The sequence below is a fragment of the Mobula hypostoma genome, chromosome 9 (genome assembly GCF_963921235.1).
Source record: "Mobula hypostoma chromosome 9, sMobHyp1.1, whole genome shotgun sequence".
Lineage (NCBI taxonomy): Eukaryota > Metazoa > Chordata > Chondrichthyes > Myliobatiformes > Myliobatidae > Mobula > Mobula hypostoma.
This window is the reverse complement of record NC_086105.1, coordinates 14144814-14162651: the sequence shown is the minus strand read 5'-3', so window position 1 is coordinate 14162651 and position 17838 is coordinate 14144814. Positions and strand designations below refer to the sequence as shown.

Genomic DNA, 17838 nt, shown 5'->3' with positions numbered 1-17838 from the left:
AGAAATTCAATCTTACAGATGAAATTTCCAGTATTTTTTGAGTATTGAAGCGCTGCTAGAGATTTTGAAAGTGATTTCAATGCCAGATTGCTACTGAGTCTTTCTCAATCTCACTTACGGAGAACAATGATTTATTGAATGGCTTGTTCGGCAGCTGTCAGCAAAATAATGCTTAATAAGAGCAGATACACTCAGCTGAAATCAGCACTGAACAGCTGTGCACAATTTTCATCCAACATGTCCTTTATGTCTTATAATTTATTTTGTGAAATAGCAACAGGGTGGATTATCTCCTGCTATGCTGAGAACACAGCAGAACTGAGGATATGCAGATCTATAAAGGCCAACTGGGTATTCTGAAGTCAAAGCTATGTCAAATGTAACTCTACATAGAGAGCACCTCCATCTCCCTGCAGTGATGTTAATAAAATGGATCATTTAATTTAACTTTCATACATGACATCACAGCAAGGCAGTTCTCCTGCTCCTTGTAGTATTATTTCTTGGGCATATTACATCAAATATTGTGCAAAATATAACTATATAAGGGAGACATCAAATATATCTCAGAATCAGAATCCTCCGGGGTCAGTATTGGGACCACTGCTTTTAACATTGTTTGTCAATGACGTAGATAATGGAATTAATGGCTTGTGGCAAAGTTTGTGGATGATACAAAGATAGGTACAGATGTAGGTAGTGCTGAGGAAACAATGCGATTGCAGCAGGACTTAAGACAAATTGGAAGAATGGGCAGAAAAGTGGCAGATAGAATACAGTGTTGGGAAATGTATGATCATGCATTTTGGTAAAAGGAACAATAGTACAGACTATTAGCTAAATGGGGAGATGTTTGAAACATCAGAGGTGCAGAGGGACTTGGGAGTCCTTGCGTAAGACTCCCAGAAGGTTACTTTACAGGTTGAGTCTGTGGTAAAGAAGGCAAATGCAATGTTGGCATTTATTTCAAGGGGAATAGAATATAAAAGCAAGGAGATAATGCTGAGCCTTTATAAGACACTAGTCAGGCTGCACTTGGAGTATTATCATCATATCTCAGAAAGAATGTGTTGTCCAGAGGATGTTCACGAGGATGATTCTGGGAATGAAGGTGTTAACATTTGAGGAGTGTTTGCCAGCTTTGGGCCTGTACTCACTGAAATTTAGAAGAATGTGTGGGGATCTCACTGAAGTCTACTGAATGTTGAAAGGACAAAGATAGGGTGGATGTGGAGAGGATGTTTCCTATGGTGGGGGCATCCAGAACTAGAGGGCAGAGCCTCAGAAGTGAGGGGCAACGCTTTAGAACAGAGGTAAGGAGGAACTGTTTTAGCCAGAGAGTAGTGAATCTGTGGAATGCTCTGGCACAGACTGCGGTGGAGGCCAAGTCCATGTATATATTTAAGGCGTTAGTTCATTGTTTCCTGATCGGTCAGGGCATCGAAGGATATAGTGAGAAGGCAGGTGTATGAGGTTGAGTGGGACCAAAACAGTGATAAGAGAAAATACAATAAGGAGTCCAATAAGAACACAAAACAAACAGTAATAGATTTTGTAGCTTAGCAAAAAAAGGAAAAGATTAGTTAAGCACACGAAATGCTGGAGGAACTCAGCAGGTCCAGCAGCATCCATGGAAATGAATAAACAGTCTTGGGATAGGACCCTTCTTCAGGACTGAAAGGTCAACTGTTTATTCACTTCCACAGAGGCTGCCTGACCTGCCGAGCTCCTCCAGCATTTCGTACAGTATGTGTTGCTCTGGATTTCCAGCATCTGCAGACTTTCTCATGTTTTAGATCAGCTAAAGTTCAGCTTCAAATGTGTGAACTTTCAGAAGGCTTTCAGTAAATGTCACACAAGCAGTTAGTAAACAAAATTATAGCAACTAGAGTTAGGAATAAAACACAGCAGTTGATTAAGGATCAGTTAATGGAAAGCAGAAGCTAGGAATAAGTGGGTCCTTTTCATGTATGGAGGCCATGATTGTTTGCCGCATCAGCTGTTGAAAATCTATGTCAATGATTTGGACAAGGAGACCAAGTATAATGAATCCAAGTTTGCTGTAGATACAAAGTGACAAGGCAGTGGGAGGTGAGAAGAGAATGCAGACTCTTTGGCAGATATAGATGTGCCTTACAAATGGGCCAAGAAATAGCAGGTAAAATATCACATGGAAAATCCAAGGTCATCTACCATGTGTAAAGATTATTTGATGATATACATTTGTTTTACAATAGAGACTGACAGACATTTACATATCACTGAAAGATGACATGAAGATAAAGCAAAAAATTAGGATGAGAAATAATAAGTTAGATTTTATAATAAGATGATTGATCAGCACAGTGAAGATTATTTAGCTAAATTATAAACTACTCTGTTAAAACTGCATGTAAAATCTAGTGTAAAGGTCTGGTTTCCCTCACTACTGATATAGGGAATCCATAGTCATAGTCATACTTTATAAATCCTGGGGGAAATTGATTTTCGTTACAGTTGCACCATAAATAATAAACAGTAATAGAACCATAAATAGTTAAATAGTAATATGTAAATTATGAAATAAGTCCAGGACCAGCCTATTGGCACAGGGTATCTGACCCTCCAAGGGAGGAGTTGTAAAGTTTGATGGCCACAGGCAGGAATGACTTCCTATGACGCTCTGTGTTGCATCTCAGTGGAATGAGTCTCTGGCTGAATGTACTCCTGTGCCCACCCAGTACATTATGTAGTGGATAGCAGACATTGACCAAGAAGGCATGCAACTTAGACAGCATCCTCTTTTCAGACACCACCGTGAGAGAGTCCAGTTCCATCCCCACAACATCACTGGCCTTACAAATGAGTTTGTTGATTCTATTGGTGTCTGCCACCCTCAACCTGCTGCCCCAGCACACAACAGCAAACATGATAGCACTGGTCACCACAGACTCGTAGAACATCCTCAGCATCGTCCGACAAATGATAAAGGACCTCAGTCTCCTCAGGAAATAGAGACAGCTCTGATCCTTCTTGTAGACAGCCTCAGTGTTCTTTGACCAGTCCAGTTTATTGTCAATTCGTATCTCCAGGTATTTGTAATCCTCCACCACGTCCACACTGACCCCCTGGATGGAAACAGGGATCAGCAGTACCTTAGCTCTCCTCAGGTCTACCACCAGCTCCTTAGCCTTTTGCACATTAAGCTGCAGATAATTCTGCTCACACCATGTGACAAAGTTTCCTACCGTAGCCCTGTACTCAGCCTCCAAAGGTTTACCTGGTATGGGGGATTAAGGAATAGTTCCAATGCCTTTGATGGTAGCAAGCTTTGAGAAGGCTTTCCAGATACAGAACTTCTGTCTAGATATAATAATGAAATTGACACTGAATTAAATCCTCAGTCTTATCTTTCTAAGCGGAAAAGTAGAAGAAGGGGATAAATGGTTTTCTCTTGCTTCTATCTCTTACGAATCCTCTTCCACAAACAAAACTGTGGATGTTAGACCAATTAATACCTATAATTAGTACATTTTTTTCTAAGCAAGAGTGTTGCAGGTTATTGATCAAGATGAATTGAGAGGCCTCCATCTAGTTCATCCATGTTTGACGTGCTGATCGGTCTACTCAAATCTCTACGTTGTTAAATGTTTGATCAACCCCGTCTGTATACAGCTGGCAAATCACAATCACAAAATGTAATCCTACCACGTGCTGAAAACTGCTGGTTTGTTTTTCGCAGGGCTAACGTACCTCTCTGACAGCCGTGCAGAATTCACTCTGCAGCACTCTCTGTAAGGACTGCAGTTTGTGGTTTGGTACTGCTCCGCTTTCCTGGAGTTTCTCCAGCAATTCAATTGCCCGAGCCACATCTGAAAAGAGAAACACAAATGTTGTAACAGCGAATTTTTACACATTCACAGGTGACAAGTACTGAAAGTCTTTAATGCTGTGATCAGATACTGGGTCAGAACTGCTCACTTCCAGTCCATGTTCCTGCAGACAATTTCACGTGGTTAGTTTATCCTCAATTTCTCTGCCCTCTACATGAAACATGGAAGTCAGAGGCATGCGGGAGATTAGATGCTGACACATCTGGTCCGCCCTCCACTGCTGATCTCATCACTAAGTCCAGCAGGGGAACACTGGCCCTCAGGTTTGCACCGGCTACACGCTTGAATGAAGGTACTACCCCTGTGAGAAAAGCTCAGGGCTTTAGTATTTTTTAATTTTTATTTTATTGAAATACAGCATGGAGAAGGCCCTTCTGGCTCTTAGAGCCATGCAACCCCCAATTTAACCGTAGCCTAAGCACGGGACAATTTACAATGACCAATTAACCTACCAAACGTTTGGATTGTGGGTGGAAACCGGAGCACCCAGAGAAAACCCACGCGGTCACGGGGAGAATGCACAAACTCCTTCTCAGCAGTGGCGGGAATTGAACCTGAGTCGCCAGAACTGTAAAGCGTTGTGCTAACCAGTACACTACTGCACTGCCCTTCGTTATGTTTTGTCTTAATATTTTAATCTAATTCCTAGGACCACAGATTGCTTGTAGTTACTTCTTTCTTTTTCAATCTTTTTATTAATTTTAGAATATATAAACAAAACATAGCAATGATACAGAAAATAGGAGATAAATTGTTACACTTACAAACAGTAATCGTAAAGTCCAATATTGAAATTTGACAAAGCTCCCAATCATATAAAACTAACAACGGATAATACAAATCAAAAAAAAACTAAAAAAAAACATGAAAAAGAAAAAAAAAACAAAACCAAAAAAAAAAATCCCAACCCAAAAGAAAGACAAAATTAATCAACTAAACTAAAAGACTTGGGCAAATCTAAGAACTTAAAAATGAAAAAGAAGAAAACCTTAGTGCCGACAACTCCATTCCCCTCCAACAGCAATACAGAGAAATAAAATAAGTTTGGAAATAAAGATATTACCTTAAGTGAAAATGCTGAATGAATGGCCTCCAAGTTTTTTCAAACTTGATGGAAGGGTCATAAACTGCACTTCTAATTTTCTCCAAATTCAAACACAGCATAGTTTGTGAAAACCAATGAAATACCTTAGGAGGGTTAATCTCTTTCCAATTCAACAAAATAGACCTTCTAGCCATTAAAGTAAGAAATGCAATCATACTTTGCAGTTACTTCTATTTTCATTTAAGACAGTTAAAATTTTTTTTTAAGTGTTCGATTGTCAGAGACATTTAAAAAATGGTTCTAAGGCCTTTGAAGGCAGCAAGCTGTGAGAAGACTCTCTGGGGTGGAACTTCAGTGGAGCCATCACAGGCAGACAATTTCACTTCATGCAGTGACTCTCTGGTATGGAAGATTACTAAGCAAATCCTCAGTATCTGCATCCGGTTAGTACCAGATAGCAGGCAGCAATGTGACTCAGCCCAATTATTTGTCCTGTTGCATGCCCCGAATAAAATACTGTAATCTCCTGTGCTCAGTTTTACAGACCTCAAACTATCATGAATGATAAAGTACCATCTGTTTCATCAGTCTATTCCTTCTGAGCTCTAATCTGACTTCTGACTGGGACATGCAGGGTGACATCATTTATTATGCAGTGGGCCTTTTGGGAAACTTGAATCTTCTTTTTAAGGCCACTGGGCAAAATTTTGACAACATATCCTTACAAACAAAGCACTGGATTGGGATTGCAAATGAAATACTGAAATAATGGCCTAACATATCAATGCAGCTACAACAAAGGCAAGACAGTGGTTATATTTCATTATGAGTTTGAGGAGTTTTGGTCTGTCACCAAAGACACTTGCAAATTTCTACACATGTACTGTGGAGAGCATTCTAACTGGCTGCATCACTGCCTGGTATTGGAATGGGGGGAGTGGGGTGGGGCAGGGGCTACAGCACAGGATTGAAATAAGCTGCAGAGAGTTGTAAATTTAGTCAGCTCTATCATGAGCACCAGCCTCCATAGTATCCAGGACATCTTGAAAGAGCAATGCCTCAAAAAGGTGGCGTCCATCATTAAGGACCCCCATCACCCAGGTCATGTCTTGTTCTCATTGCTACCATCAGGAAGGATATACTGAAGCCGGAAGGCACACACTCAATGACACAGAAACAACTCCTTCCCCTCTGCCATATGATTTCTGGATGGACATTGAATCCATGAAAAATACCTCACTAATTTTTAATTTCTAAATTGCACTATTTAATTTAACTATTTACTGTATTTATACACACTTAATGTAATTCATGTATTTTCTATTATTATGTATTGCACTGTACTGTTGTTGCAAAGACGACAAATTTCATAATATATGCTCGTGATATTAAAGCTGATTCTGATTTCGATTCATACTCCTCATTACATGTACTACCATCCCCAAACCTCCAGGAACTCAACTCTACATCAACAATTTCTCCCTCCAGCACATCTCCTAACCTTTGAACCCCATGCTAACATCAACCCAACCCTTTCTTCTATTACCTCCAGACTAAAAGCAGAGGATGTCCATTCCCATCCCCCTCCACAGATAACCCAATGGTTCCCTCCATCCCCCTCCTTTTACACAGTGTCTGAAACAAATCTCTTGTGTCTTTGTAGCAAATGAATGGTAATGTATTGGAAAGTTAACAAGAAATGGAGATACCCCATGACATCCACTTTGGGCACATTGAACTTTTAGGCCACAAGGCTCAGTGAAGACCTGACGTGTATGTGGCATGGTTGTGTCGTGGTTGGCATAATCGTTTTATAGCACCAGCAGTAAGATCGGGGTTCCATTCCAATCAGTCTGTAAGGAGTTTCTACATTCTCCCCGTGACCATGTGGACTTCCTCAAGGTGCTCCAGTTTCCTCTGACGTTGCACAGCACAATCCTTGCTAATTGACTTGAGGCAAATGAAGTATTTCAATATATGTTTCAATCTACATAGGACAAATAACACTAACCTGAAAAGAAATATTTTTAATAATGCATTCCTTAATCTGGACATCTCTCCCACCATTTTCAAGGCTGAATCAAAACTAAATAGTTCTTAGGAAAATCCCACCCAGCTGCCATGTCTTAAATCTGCTGGAAAGAAATTCAGTCATAATGATGACCACCACCATTAAGTCCAGAAGGATCTGCTGGTAAATTTCACATTATACCTAAATTCAAAGGCCCAGAAACAGCATGGCATCTGTAAAGAACAATAAATGGATTGTGTACTGAGGACTATCCGATGATTTGTTCCAGACCCAACTTCACAAAATTCTTTGACAACCTTGGCCCACGTTTCCCATAGATTCGAAATGCTTTGACATTGGTGCAGCACCATACAGGAAAAGAGATTGGGGTGGGGTCAATAGAGTAACAGATTGGTGGAGGGAGGGGTTGGAAGGGAGGAGAACAAATTAGGAGGAATTGGGTACACGTGCACTGGTCAGAGGATGCAAGCTGAAGGGTAGGGTCAGGATTTATGGCAAGAGATCATAATGCAAAGGGGAGTTCAGGTGCAGGTGTACATTGGAGCCTGTGTCAAGATCAGTGGGGGATTCCCAGGGAGGATGCTCCCATGAGAAAATATTTTTTAATTCAAAGATAACCTATCTAAGGTAGTTACCTACTCTCAGATACTACATCCCAGGGTCTCCTCAGGTAGGCTTCCACTAAGGAAAATGAATCAGGCCTCAAAAAGGCTGTGATGGACTGTCTCTATACCTGGTGTCTGTGGGCAATGCATTCACGGGTACAAATCACAGATGGTGCTACGTACATCCACACTCCTCTGTGCTTAAGCACATCAGATGCGCAAAAGCCCTGACAAGAGAACCTTTCACCTTGAGGAATTCATGGTTAAATCCACAATTTCCCTCTGACAAGGTTGATGATGTACAAAAGATGGAGCTTCTCAATCCGGTTGGTTTTGTTGGTTGTCTCCGCTACATAAAACAATCGCAGCAGGTGAATTAAAATAAATAGCCAGTGGCAACAAAGTTCAGTGGAAATCTAGTGCAGATTGGGAGTGTATATATTTTATTTTATTTTTATCTATCAGTAAAATCCTCCCAGGAGGGGGGAGAAGATGGCGGCGCGACGGCAGTGCACACGGCCACTTCGGTGATGAATATCTGTTATCTGTCAAGTAGGGCACCGTGCACAATCCTGATTTGATGGAGACGGACGTGAGAGCATGGAGGAACATCTGGAAAACTTCTGAAATGCCCGCTTCACTGCCGCTGCTACTGTGTGGTAACCGGAATCTCCGGAGCAGAAGGCCCCGAAATCCTCGGCTTTGCGTGTTTCAGTGGCCGGGGAGAGGTCGAAGGTGCTTGGCAGAGGATGGTGCTCGGGAGGCTGTATCGGAGAGGCTGGTCGGAAGCTCAAAATTTTCGGACGGATGGACTCAGGGTCGGCTGGGGTCCGCTGCTTCCAAGGTATCGGCAAGTTGACGGTGCCTGGAGGTTTATGGCAGGGAGTTTCTCCCTTTTGCCGCCTGCTATCGAGGACTCGGGAATCAATCGACTCAGGACTTTGAGACTTTTCTTTACTGTGCCCATGGTCTGTTCTTCATCAAATTATGGTATTGCTTTGCACTGCTGTAACTATATCTTATAATTATGTGGTTCTGTCAGTGTTAGTCTTTGGTCTGTCCTGTTTCCTGTGATATCACTCCGGAGAAACATTGTATCGTTTCTTAATGTATGTATGCATTTCTAAATGACAATAAAAGAAGACTGAGTGTTCTCATAATCTAAACAGGAGGTTTCCAGTTGCTGTTAAGGTGCAGTGAAACAATTTTTTAAATCTGCCTTTATACGTTTGGGTGGCGGGGTGGAGAGACGTCTCTACCAGAGGAGGTGTAAGGTTTTCCTTCCCTCTGCTAGCCTGCAGGTCACCCTTGGGCAAGGTGTAGCACCTGCTTAGCCCTCTGATCAAGATCACAAGAAGCCATGAGCAGATGGTGGATATCGTAAGAGTAGCTGGTGCATATCACAAGTCCTGATTATGTGAGCACTGACATCAGACAGACGGTCTCTGAAGAGTATTGACAATGGCTGGGGTCACTCTTCTTGTAAAGACACTGCCCAGAAGAAGGTAATGGCAAACCGCTTCTGTAGGAAAATTTGCCAAGAACGGTCATGGCCATGGATGGACCATGATTGTCCACGTCATAGTCATAGTCATATTTTATTGATCCCGGGGGAAATTGGTTTTCGTTACAGTTGCACCATAAATAATAAATAGTAATAGAACCATAAATAGTTAAATAGTAATATGTAAATTATGCCAGTAAATTATGAAATAAGTCCAGGACCAGCCTATTGGCTCAGGGTGTCTGACCCTCCAAGGGAGGAGTTGTAAAGTTTGATGGCCACAGGCAGGAATGACTTCCTATGACGCTCAGTGCTGCATCTCGGTGGAATGAGTCTCTGGCTGAATGTACTCCTGTGCCCAACCAGTACATTATGTAGTGGATGGGAGACATTGACCAAGATGGCATGCAACTTAGACAGCATCCTCTTTTCAGACACCACCGTGAGAGAGTCCAGTTCCATCCCCACAACGTCACTGGCCTTACGAATGAGTTTGTTGATTCTGTTGGTGTCTGCTACCCTCAGCCTGCTGCCCCAGCACACAACAGCAAACATGATAGCACTGGCCACCACAGACTCGTAGAACATCCTCAGCATCATTCAAAAGATGTTAAAGGACCTCAGTCTCCTCAGGAAATAGAGACGGCTCTGACCCTTCTTGTAGACAGCCTCAGTGTTCTTTGACCAGTCCAGTTTACTGTCAATTCGTATCCCCAGGTATTTGTAATCCTCCACCATGTCCACACTGACCCCCCTGGATGGAAACAGGGGTCACCGGTACCTTAGCTCTCCTCAGGTCTACCACCAGCTCCTTAGTCTTTTTCACATTAAGCTGCAGATAATTCTGCTCCCACCATGTGACAAAGTTTCCTACCATAGCCCTGTACTCAGCCTCATCTCCCTTGCTGATGCATCCAACTATGGCAGAGTCATCGGAAAACTTCTGAAGATGACAAGACTCTGTGCAGTAGTTGAAGTCTGAGGTGTAAATGGTGAAGAGAAAGGGAGACAAGACAGTTTCCTGTGGAGTCCCAGTGCTGTTAATCACTCTGTCGGACACACAATGTTGCAAGCACACGTACTGTGGTCTGCCAGTCAGGTAATCAAGAATCCATGATACCAGGGAAGCATCCACCTGCATCGCTGTCAGCTTCTCCCCCAGCAGAGCAGGGCGGATGGTGTTGAACGCACTGGAGAAGTCAAAAAACTTGACCCTCACAGTGCTCGCTGGCTTGTCCAGGTGGGCATAGACACAGTTCGGCAGGTAGATGATGGCATCCTCAACTTCTAGTCAGGGCTGGTAGGCGAACTGGAGGGGATCTAAGTGTGGCCTGATCATAGGCCGGATCAGCTCCAGAACAAGTCTCTCCAGGATCTTCACGATGTGGGAGGTCAATGCCACCGGTCTATAGTCATTGAGGCCGCTGGGACGCGGCGTCTTCGGCACAGGGACGAGGCAGGACATCTTCCACAATACGGGAACCCTCCGGAGCCTCAGGCTCAGGTTGAATACATGGCGAAGTACTCCACATAGCTGAGGGGCACAGGCTTTGAGCACCCTGGTATTGACACCATCTGGTCCTGCAGCCTTGTTTGGGTTGAGACGTTTCAGCTGTCTTTTCACCTGTTCAGCTGTGAAGCCCACCGTGGTGGTTTCGTGTGGGGAAGGGGTATGGTCATGAGAGCAGGGTGGGGGACTGTGAGGAGGGGTAGGAGGGGAGAGTGGACTATGTGTTGGTTGGGGGCCGACAACAGATGGCTCATGTGTGGGATGGGCAGGGGCCACACTGTCAAATCTGTTAAAGAACAGGTTAAGTTCATTGGCCCTGTCCACACTGCCTTCCGCTCCTCTGTTGCTAGTTTGCCGGAACCCAGTGATGGTCCTCATTCCCCTCCAGACCTCTCTCATGTTGTTCTGCTGGAGTTTCCACTCAAGCTTCCTCCTGTACCTGTCTTTAGCCTCCCTGATCCTGGCTTTCAGGTCCCTCTGTATTGCCCTCAGCTCCTCCCTATTTCCATCTCTAAACACCCTCTTTTTAGCGTTCAGGATGTCCTTAATGTCATAGGGCATGGCACAGGATGATGACGATGATCTTTAAATGGGCTTAAATCCATAAGTGTTAGTTTATTTCTCTGGCACTGTAGCCAATCAAACTGAGAATTGGATAGATTAGAAGTGATATTGTTAACACATAAAGCATCACCTCCTCAGAGTAAGAATTCTGACCATTCTCACACATCCATAAACCATAAATCATCGTTACATTAATGAATCTTGTTAGATACTGGAGTTTTGAATTACGAAGGCTGTGAGATACTAATGAATATTTGAAATCATGCTGATTAATGTTTTCAAGCTCATCAAAAAATAACTCTGCCCAGTGTTATTTAAAAATATTCAAGGACAAAATTAATTTAAACAATTCTCCATGGCATATCATCTTTAATTAAGACATTAATACTGGGCACTGGATGCTCCAGTGTACCTATCCTTTCCTGACCATTAGCTTGGGTAGCAGGTACTTCAAAGATTGCACTGTTAGACAATGGGCTACAGCAAAAATACAAGAGTCAAGAGTCTAAATTCTTTACACTGTTAATACGAATTACTGTACAAAGGATTACTCTAACATGCAATCAAAATAAGGCTCCATTTTTTAGTTAGATCTATAATTACAGTCCAACTACTTTTAGCTCTGCTAACCAAACCAGCACTGCTATTCGATATGGTGAACCTTACAGGTCCACAGCCAGTCACGCTTCACAAGTTTTAGTCAATCAGGTTTAATATCACTGGCATATGTCATGCAATTTGTTGGTTCGTGGCAGGAGTACATTGCAAATCAAAATATAAAAATAGTGAATTACAGTAAGTAATATATTTTTAAAAAATTAAATAAATGCAAGAAGAGAGGGAGAAAGTATTGAGGTAGTGTACATGGGTTCATTGTCCATTAATAAATCTGATGATGGAGAGGAAGAAGCTATCTTAAACATTGAGGAGTGTCTCCAGTGTTTATTTTCTGTTTTGTTTTCTTCTGTTTTTTTCTTCTGAGCTGTGGCATCACTTCTAAATGGGTCTTCAATGAATATTGGCTCAAATTGTGTCTGCAAATGTAGCCTCTGTCTGCAATTGTGGCAAAGAAGAGATATCTCGGGAATCATGATTCACAAGTTCCTGGTGCAATGAACGAGGTGAACCCAAACGTAGGACACAGGCATGGAGATTGAGTTAGGATGCAGACGTGGCGTGAGCGTTCAACGGCAAACAGGAGGGAGTGCAGGAAAGCAGGAGGCAGGCAGAACTTATCTTGACACGAAGTGTAGAAAGGAAAGCGGCAGACAAAACTTTTCTTAGCACGGAGAGACGGAGTTACACAGATAAACCTCAGTGACGAAGTAAAACCTAGAATATTTATCTTGACACGGAGAGACTGAGTTTCACAAGTAAACCTCAGAACTGGAGTAGAACTTAGAACACACAATCCTAAGTGGCCGGGAAACGTTAATTACCACACTAGCAAAACCAATGATCTGGCAACTAGTGGGTGCAAAGCAGGGGTTCTTATGCTGCAGGTCTTGATGAAAACCAGGTGTGCTGCCATCAAAGGAAATTAAGAGAAAATGGGGAATTAACGATCAGAACCATGGCACAATCAAAGGGAATTAGGAGAAAATGGAGAATTAACGGTTGGGACCATGACACCTGGTTTATGTGTAATGAGCTGTTATTAGCTTCACAGAAATAGGATCTCTCAGCAATTTTCAGACTTTTGAGGTGTGGTTTTGAATTTGAAGTTTAAAAATTCATGAGGATTTAGAAAGACAAATCTGATTACACAACTGCATAATACGACTGCATTTCCAAACACTGGCAGAAGCAGGAGATCACAACATTTTTTTATTAGAAATAGTGCATATATAGAAAAGACAACAAAGAATTCTATTTTATCTGGTAAGAGTTAAATTATTAATTATCAGCAATGCATTCTAACAGAGCAACACTGAGTGTCCTGACCAGCTATGTCATTGTTTGGTACAGGAATTGCAAGGCATCTGACCTCAAGAACCTGTAACAGATTGTGTGAGGACTGCTGAGATAATCGTCAGTGTCTCTCTCTCTCTTTCCCCCTCCCCCTGCCACCAACCCAGGACATACACCTGAAGTGCTGTGTTCATAGAGCCCTCAGCATTGTCAGGGACTCCTTGTACCTGCCCCACAATCTCTTTGACCTCCTACCGTCAGGCAGAAGGTAGCACAGTTTCAAGTTTATGTTCAAGTCAGGTTTAATTATCATTCATCCATATATGAATACCCATGAATACAGCCAAATGAAACAGCATCCCTGCGGGGTCAGGGTGTAAAACACAGTACCAACAGTCATACATTGAACAAGTACATATCAATTGAACGAGGTCTCTATTTCCTGAGGAGACTGAGGTCCTTTAACATCTGCCGGACGATGCTGAGGATGTTCTACGAGTCTGTGGTGGCCAGTGCTATCATGTTTGCTGTTGTGTGCTGGGGCAGCAGGCTGAGGGCGGCAGACACCAACAGAATCAACAAACTCATTCGTAAGGCCAGTGATGTTGCAGGGATGGAACTGGACTCTCTGACGGTGGTGTCTGAAAAGAGGATGCTGTCCAAGTTGCATGCCATCTTGGACAACGTCTCCCATCCACGACATAAAAGACATCAAAGGTTATGGTGAGAAGGCTGTGGAGTGGGACTAAATGGGAGAATGGATCAGCTCATGATAAAATGGTGGAGCAGACTCGATGGGCCGAATGTCCGACTTCTGCTCCTTTGTCTTATGGTCTTATGGTCTTATAATGTACTGGTTGGGCACAGGGGTACATTCAACCAGAGACTCATTCCACTGAGATGCAACACTGAGCATCATAGGAAGTCATTCCTGCCTGTGGCCATCAAACTTTACAATTCCTGCTTTGGAGGGTCAGACACCCTGAGCCAATAGGCTGGTCCTGGACTTATTTCCATCTGGCACAATTTACATATTATTATTTAATTATTTATGGTTTTATATTGCTATATTTATACTCTATTCTTGGTTGGTACAACTGTAACAAAACCTAATTTCCCTCGGGATCAATAAAGTATGTCTATCTACCTATCTATAAGATAGAAGTAAACATACAGTCGCACTAAAAATATATTCACAGCCCAAGTGACATGTAAATTGATGGTGCATGGGTGTTGTCGGCAAGAACAAGCAGTACTGAACAGTGCAGACGAATGTACCCATGTACACAATCCAGCTTGTCTTCTGCTGCGTGAACACTGGAGTGTAGCACTAATAGCAGGGGCCATTCCCCAATCCAGCATACATGCAGCACTACACTGCCTCCGGCCGTCATCTCCACTCCTGGACAGCTGCAATGAGCAAGCCCATGGCACAAGGCCTAGTTCCTCATTACAACCGAGGCCATGCAGCTCCCCCGCCCCTGTGTGGTAATTTCCTGTTTCTAATACAATGCATTTAAAAAGTGTCCTTTGAAATGTTTATTTTATGAAGCTTGCTAAAATCAGTTTGTGAGGTACTTGGTTTACTTAAATAAAATTCATCAACAACAATAGAATCGGACCAAAATATTTTCAGCCACTTCCTGTGGAGCCGCTGTATTGTGGTTGATAGTCATACTTTATTAATCCCAGGGGAAATTGGTTTTCGTTACGGTTGCTCCATAAATAATAAATAGTAATAGAACTATAAATAGTTAAATAGTAATATGTAAATTATGCCAGTAATTATGAAATAAGTCCAGGACCAGCCTATTGGCTCAGGGTGTCTGACCCTCCAAGGGAGGAGTTGTACAGTTTGATGGCCACAGGCAGGAATGACTTCCTATGACGCTCTGTGCTGCATCTCGGTGGAATGAGTCTCTGGCTGAATGTACTCCTGTGCCCACCCAGTACATTATGTAGTGGATGGGAGACATTGACCAAGATGGCATGCAACTTGGACAGCATCCTCTTTTCAGACACCACCGTCAGAGAGTCCAGTTCCATCCCCACAACATCACTGGCCTTATGAATGAGTTTGTTGATTCTGTTGGTGTCTGCCACCCTCAGCCTGCTGCCCCAGCACATAACAGCAAACATGATAGCACTGGCCACCACAGACTCGTAGAACATCCTCAGCATTGTCTGGCACATGTTAAAGGACCTCAGTCTCCTCAGGAAATAGAGGGTGGTTACTAATGGATGAGGTTACTAATAAAACTGCACATGCTTCAAATAAACTAAAGGTCTTTAGGGCTTGTTCCTGCCATTCGGGAGGCAATAACCATCACAAGGACACAATAAAACAGATGCAGGACTAGGTCAAATGGCCTTACAAGTCTGTGATGCCATTTAATACCATCACAACTGCTCTGCCCCACACCCTAACTCCTCTTCTGCATCAAGTCCTCATAGCTCTGAATTCCCCGATCCTTCAAAAATATGTTTACCTCCTCTTTAAGTATCAGCTCGGAAGCAGAATATTTCAGAGTTCACCATCCTCTGCAGGAAGACATTGCTGCACGCCTCCGATCAAAATGAATGTCCCTTTTTATTGCAACTAAATCCTTTCATTCATGAAGCGCACGAGTAGTTATATCTATGCCGTTTGGAATCTGAATCATTTCAGTAAGATCACCCTCATTCTTCTAAACTCTGAAGAATATGGATATAACATCTATAGCCAATTGAGATATGACAATCCTCTCAATCTAGCAATTGGCCTAGTGAAGAGGACAGTGAGGAGGCACAAGAAGATCCAATGAAGATGTATCCCACTGCCAAAATGCATGAATTTTTTTCATTCTGCTACAGAATCCACAATACACCCTTCCAAACATGTGTACTGCTGTTGACTGCACTACAGCACATATGCAAAATGGTAACCAAATAAACATTTCTACCTTAAATCTGCAGATCAACAAATGTTTTACTTCCTGATACTTTTGGGTGTACCTTATGGATTTTCAGCTGCTGATCATGAAAATCACCATGAAATTTTTCTATCATGCACCATTTTCTGAAATCACCTATATTTGTTATTCCAATTAATAATTCAAGTCAGAATAATCTTGGTGCCAAGATTAAGGAAGACATTTTTGTGGGTCCACAAATCAAGCAGGTCATTAATGACAAATATTTCAAAGAACTTCTACTGGGACCGGAGAAAATCACATGGAAGGTATTCAAGGTTGTTGCTGAAAATTTTCTTGGCAACTACAGAGAACCAAGCTATGTGCAGCTGGTTGACAACATGCTTCAAGCATACAAACCCATGAAGAGCAACACGTCACAAAGGATTCATTTTCTACATTTCCATTTAGACTTCTTCACTGCAAATCATGGCATTGTCAGTGACGAGCATGGTGAAAGGTTTCACCAGGACATTGTGGGCATGGAGAAATGGTATCAGGGCAACTGGAATCCATCAATGCTGGCTGATTATTCTTGGACATTTAAGCAAGAAGCCTCAGACACTGACGACATATGAAAATCACCAACAAAACATTTTAGCTTAGTTGATCTATTACAAAGCATCAATTAAATACATTATATTCAATAAAAGTTAATGTCTTGTTTCTCCAAATTCCTTCATGATACAAGTAGTTTGAAATTATATTCATATTCAGCTTCAAGCAGTCTATCATAAACCAAAAAAAAATTATGGAAGCAACACTTTCGAAAAAATTCATTCTCCAGAGTTATTATGGCAATTATATGCAATCAAGTAATTCAATGGTTTTAATTCGATTCAATGGTTCCATTTAATATCAGAGAATGGAGCAGAATCAGAGAATCCAGCTGAAATTCTCACTCTGCGCAGGTGTCCTTGAAACAGAAAAAAAGCCCAAAGAATGAATGATAGGAAAAAAAGTAAGAATTCCAATGTCCCCTACATCCCTCCCACGCACAAGCAGCATCAACTCTCCCTCTCTCCTACTTATTCTAGTATAAAGCATCAGCACACCCACCACCCACGCAACAGCAAAGCCCCCATGGGCTACAGTCCATCAAAAACTAACTGTTCACTCCAACATTTTGACATCCCAGTGGTTTGTGAACCCTGTAGAATTTTCTCTATTTTTGCATAAATATGACCTAAAATGTGATCAGATCTTCACGTAAATCCTAAAGCTAGATAAAGGGAACTGAATTAAATAAATAACACAAAAAAATGATACTTGTTCATGGATAAAAATGATCCAATATTACATGCATTTGTTGGGAAAAGTATGTGACCCTTTGGGGTAATGCCTTCGACAAAAGCTATTTGGAGTCCTGTGTTCCAATCAATGAGATGAGATTGAAGGTGTGGGTTATAGAAGTGCCCTGCCCTATAAAAAAGACACACAAAGTCAGGTTACTGACAGTTCTTCTCAAGAAAGATCTCTTTATGTGCACTATGCTTTGATCGAAACAACCTTTAGAGGAACTTAGAAGAATTGTCGAGATGCATCGAGCTGGTAAAGGCTACAAAAGCATTTCAAAAGACTTGAGTGTACATCTGTCCACACTAAGAAAAATTGTCTACAAGTGGATGAAACTCAGTACTGTTGCTACTCTCCCTAGGAGTGGGCGTCCTGCAAAGATCACACCAAGAGCACAACCTGCAATGCTGAAGGAGGTGAAAAAGAACCCAAGGTAACAGCAAAAGACCTGCAGAAATCTCTAGAACTTGCTAAAGTCTCTGTTCATGTGTCCACTATAAAACAAACACTGAACAAGAATGGTGTTCATGGAAGGACAGCACAGAGGA

The 17838-nt window shown here is 42.2% G+C and overlaps 1 protein-coding gene across 5 annotated transcripts in view; it reads right to left on the bottom strand.

The window, feature by feature from the left end:
• The window catches only part of lin7a (lin-7 homolog A (C. elegans)), an 83840-nt gene that overhangs the window by 53141 nt on the left and 12861 nt on the right, over positions 1 to 17838 (bottom strand). For 3 of the 5 annotated variants that reach the window (XM_063057754.1, XM_063057752.1, XM_063057753.1), the window contains exon 2: positions 3733 to 3851. In XM_063057754.1, the coding sequence (XP_062913824.1) occupies positions 3733 to 3851 (119 nt within the window). Of the gene's footprint in view, positions 1 to 3732; positions 3852 to 3960; positions 4088 to 4935; positions 5291 to 17838 lie in introns of those variants that run through there. The other 2 variants (XM_063057756.1, XM_063057757.1) reach the window with 2 other exon arrangements.